Source organism: Oryzias melastigma, unplaced genomic scaffold (genome assembly GCF_002922805.2).
Source record: "Oryzias melastigma strain HK-1 unplaced genomic scaffold, ASM292280v2 sc00674, whole genome shotgun sequence".
Taxonomy (NCBI): Eukaryota; Metazoa; Chordata; class Actinopteri; order Beloniformes; family Adrianichthyidae; genus Oryzias; species Oryzias melastigma.
This window is the reverse complement of record NW_023417262.1, coordinates 13,108-18,124: the sequence shown is the minus strand read 5'-3', so window position 1 is coordinate 18,124 and position 5,017 is coordinate 13,108. Positions and strand designations below refer to the sequence as shown.

At 37.0% G+C, this 5,017-nt stretch overlaps 2 gene segments (V, D, J or C); both read left to right on the top strand.

Annotated features, from left to right (window-relative positions):
• The first annotated feature begins 678 nt into the window (after window positions 1–678).
• On the top strand, window positions 679–1,093 carry LOC112142337. The segment is given in 2 exon segments: window positions 679–718; window positions 786–1,093. Coding segments are annotated over 2 exon segments (348 nt in total).
• A 1,047-nt stretch (window positions 1,094–2,140) lies between these two features.
• Window positions 2,141–2,931, top strand: LOC112142336. The segment is given in 2 exon segments: window positions 2,141–2,540; window positions 2,618–2,931. Coding segments are annotated over 2 exon segments (363 nt in total).
• The last annotated feature ends 2,086 nt before the right edge of the window (window positions 2,932–5,017 follow it).

Below are 5,017 nucleotides of genomic sequence, written 5' to 3'. Positions count from 1 at the left end.
ATCTTGTTCATTTAAAAGTGTTTTATTTATTATGATGAACTTTGTAATGAACTTCTGATTAACTATCACTGAAATTAATTTCTGTATTTTTTTTATATTCGTCTGAACATCCGACTTCTTTATAATCTTTGTGCAATTGTATTAAATGGAGGCTTTAAATTAGTGAGTTTTCTCTCTCCATGTGTTGAATCTTCTTTTTTTCAGTTTTTTTTTCTTTTAACTGTGGCAAATAATAAAAATCATATGATTGTTAAAATTATGTATATAAATGTGTGTTTGTGAACACTGATATGTCATTAAATTGTGTTGTTCATCATAAATATGCAACTGGCCCTCTAATGATTTAAATAATCTTTTAAAACAGAAGATTTCTTTTACATTTAGGCTAAAGATTAATGATATTTGACGTATTTTAAGGTAAAACAAATATGCAGAGAGCAAACAGCTGATCTGCAAATAGACAGTTTGTTTACATAAATTCATTTGTTTGTTTTTCTGCTCCACATGTAAATATTTGTCTGGTCTGCAAATTCAATAAACTGTCATTTCCTGACAGAACCATATATACAAATTAGGCTCTTACATCACCCTTCATCTTAAAAAGACTTGATGTCATGTTTGTCAACCAAGTAGAAGCTCCAATCAGTCATCTTCATCATCTTCATCATCTTCATCATCATGTTCTCTGTAGTTCTGCTGCTTCTGGCTGCTGGATCCTGTAAGTTTGACTGAGACAAAAACTCTGTTCTCTGTTGTTACATCATTAAACTGTTTGTCCTCTTCAGGTGTGAAGTGTGAACAGCTGACACAGCCAGACTCTGTGAGTCTGCAGCCAGGTCAGAGACTGACCATCACCTGTCAGGTCTCTTATTATGTGAGCAGCTACTACACACCTTGGATCAGACAGCCTGCAGGGAAAGGACTGGAGTGGATTGGGATGAAAAACACTGGAGCTTCTTTCTACAAAGATTCACTGAAGAACAAGTTCAGCATTGATGTAGACTCTTCCAACAAGAGAGTGACTCTAAATGGACAGAACATGCAGCCTGAAGACACTGCTGTGTATTTCTGTGCCAGAAGAGATTCACTGTGATACAAACCATCAGCAGACCTGAACAAAAACCCTCAGAGCCTGAAAACTTGTAGCATGAATCCACCAGAGGAGGCGCTCTAACACCACACCTTTTGTTTTACCTCCATAAATTCTTCAGGGCCTATGTTTTGGTTCAACAATTTATTATTTTTATTAAATCATGGGAAAACAATTCAAATCCCATCAAATAAAACAAAGTTTTATTTATAAGGGATTTTTTAATAAATACATATAAAAAAATGTACAAAGACCTTTCACAGATAAAATACCCTCAGATCCACAACTCACATCCCACAATGTTAAAGATAAAATTACATGATTAAAGGATCAGAAATCTGCTTTGATGACATATTATGGGGATCTGTCCATGCTCTAACCATGATTATAGTGAGTATTTCCAAACAAGCCTGATTCCACTGCAACAACAATGTTATCTGACAGGCCTCATCACTGGTGAGGAGAATGAGGAAAACACTGAAGAACAAATAATTAAAAACAAGCACAGAACTAATGGAATCCCAATAAATAGATAAAAATAATATAATAAAAACATTATCCTGCATAAAATACTTAATAATAAGTTTAATAGTCAGGGTAAATAGGTAAAACTTCAATGAAAACACAAAACAACTGTAGATTTAAAAATCAAAGTTTCTTATTAAATCCTCTCAAAGATTTTAAAATGGTTCATTTAATTTGTTAAAATGACATTCTTTTGCTGTTACCTAATCTCCCTTCTTTATTTCAATGTTTAAACAAAACCAGGTACTTTGACAGTTGTTTTCAACAAGTATTTATTAATATATTCATAAAATAAAGCAAAATGAAAAGCAAACAAATCAGAAATCAGTACAGGGTTTCTATTTATTGGGTTTATTTTTGCATTTGATTAAAACTCACGAGAGCTTTATATTTTATGGTGTTATACATTATTACAGAGAAAATCTTAATCTGCCCAACATCTGTTTTTTACTCATTTAATGTTACTGTATTATGCTCACTGAAGAGTAAAAGGTTCTGTAAAAATATAATGCATGAAGAAGTTCTATGTTTATGAATATTAACTATTAAAGCAACAAAGAAAAATTGATGAACAAATTATGATGAGAAAACATGTGACAGAAATTTAACAGAGAAAGTCGCTTATACAGCAATAATAATTTCAGGAACAGCACTGAAATAAATAATGTATTATTAACTGAACTTAAAGTTAAAAAGGGAGAAGTAAAGTGGAATTATTTAATTAAACTTGAATTGAGTTTTTTTTTTTTTTCAAATTCAAATGTGAATTCTGCTGAATGTGTTCTGTGAGGTGGAGTCAATGCAAACATGGACGTCTTCCTCCTCTACTTATCTGACAGCAGAGATGACAGCAGAGAAGACTGAAGTCAGTTTAACATGATGGACTGTAGGACAGGACTGCTGCTTTTAACTCTCTGTTATGCAGGTGAACATCATCATGCAGATACTGTAGATTTAGGATGTTTGCTTTTTTAAATCTAGTTTTGTGATTTCCATTCCCAGTTGTTGATGGAGTGACTCTGACTGAGTCTGGACCTGTGGTTAAAAGACCTGGAGAATCCCACAAACTGACCTGTTCAGCCTCTGGATTCACTTTCAGCAGCTATCCCATGAACTGGATCAGACAGGCTCCTGGAAAAGGACTGGAGTGGATCGCTTATATCAGCAGTGGCAGCAGCAGCATCTACTACTCAGAGTCAGTGAAAAACCGCTTCACCATCTCCAGAGACAACAGCAGAGAGCAGGTGTATCTGCAGATGAACAGTCTGAGAGCTGAGGATTCTGCTGTTTATTACTGCGCTCAAGAGACACAGTGACTCAAGAGACACAAAATCTGTACAAAAACACACATGTCGTAAAACGCTTTCATTACTATTTTTTTAATATTACTCTTCAAAACGCTGAATGCAAACTATGGGAAAGTTGATATTTGCCAACAATATCCTTTTAAATGAGTAAAACTTTCACATTCAACAGTGTTTGCCATCACCTGTTTGCCACAGCTGCATCACATTTGTCGTTAGTCCTCAGGTTGTAATAATGGTCTTTAGGTTTTTCAGTGTCACAGAGTCTTGTGTTATCAGCTATGTCATTGTTGCTCTCTCTTGTAGTTAAGTTTTGTTATTAAATATTATGTTAATCTGTGTTTTGGGGCCCGTTTCAAGAAGCAGGTTCAACAAATTTAGAGTTCAAACCTGAACTTAGAGTCACTGGATTCAAAATTCTCAAACTCAGGGTTTTCGGTTTCCGAACAGCTGAAAATGTTTGATTCAATCAACTTGAAGTTGTCTGAACCTAAATCAGGTGCGAGTGTCGCGACCGTTAAAAGCCCTGATCAATGGAGCGACGACAGCTTGGTTCACCATGACAACGGGAACAAACACCAGTAGAGCGGCATACTTTACGCCGACAAAAATTGACATGCTCCTTCAGGCATATGCCGACTACGAGCCCGTCTTCCGGAAGAAAAGCAACACAGCTGCAGCAGCAAAACAGAAAGAGTCGGCGTTGGGCGGAAATCGCTGCCAGAGTTAATCCGTACGTATGTATTTTGATCATTTCAATTCAGGATGAGTACATGTTATGGCCCCAGGCCTTTAGTATGTATTTCTGTGTGTGACTTTGTATGTTTCTCCTCTACAGAGGGACTTTTCTCCATCATGCTGCCTGACTCCACCCCCTCCAGGAGATTGCAGCCTCTTACCCTCCACCAATCACCTGGCTTGGAGGGAAGCATAAAAGCCCCAGCAGCCCCTGGACCTGTGGCAGCTGAATTCCTTGTGTGGAATCCGTTTCTCAGCTCGCCCCTGCTGTCGGTCTTGGTTTTAGAAGTCTGTGTAAAAGCCTGGTGTTCCTTCTTTTGGTCCTTCTTTGTTCATCCTTTTACTATAAGTACATATCTTGGTTATTTATTTCTGGTTTTGAGGTTGTTTTACTACTTTTGTTGTACATTTTGGGATGTATTTTGTTTAATGAACGCTGAGTAGTGCCTGAGACTTTAAGTTGTTTCCCTTTACTCGTTTTGTTTCATTTTTGTGCACACCCGCATCTGTTCTACAATAAACGGCTGTCTTACCCGACTCCCGGCTAAAATAATCTTTTTATGTTGCCTATTTTCTCCCTCCCTCTGGGGTGGGATGTGACAGTACAAAATAATGGCAGCAACATATTTTTGTCATTTTTTAAATTAAGAATAGTTTACTCACGTCAATAATGTAACATGTAATCTCTGTAACTGCATGAATTCTTCATAACAAATTAAAAGGGCATTTTCATAATCAATGTCTGTGGTTGATATATGGGTGTTTCTAAGTCAGGGTCAATAAGCAATCCAGTATGTGTCAACATGAGTAACAGTTTTGGTCCTCATAATGCTCCTCTTAAATGAACTGCATATATATGTCCCTATTTCAGGTGCAATCCAGCAGGCCTAAAGAGGACCTGGCAGCAGTTGAAAATGAAATATAAAAATATAGTCCAAAAAGGTGAGACTGATCATGTACTGACTACGCAACTCTACAAACCCTAATAATTTTTAAAAAGTAAATGGCACAAAGTAATAGCACATCAGCTGCCAATTTAGCATGGTTGTATTCACGAAATGACATCATTTCACTTCCACTCAGCCAACAGAAAGAGGGCAGACACCAGAAAAACTGGAGTAGGACCTGCCCCCCCACCACTGACGGAGGCAGAGGAGATGGCCCTCAGCGTCAACACAGGGAGACCAATGGTTGACGGGATTCCTGGGGGGAGTTCTTCCGAAGGAGGCACTCCCCTCGACATGAGGGCATATGTCTCATGTTAGAGACCTTCCTATATATTCTTATTAGAATGGGTTACTTATGATATCCAAATATTACACTCTGTTATTTCATTTACTTATTTTATTGGTCTTTATAG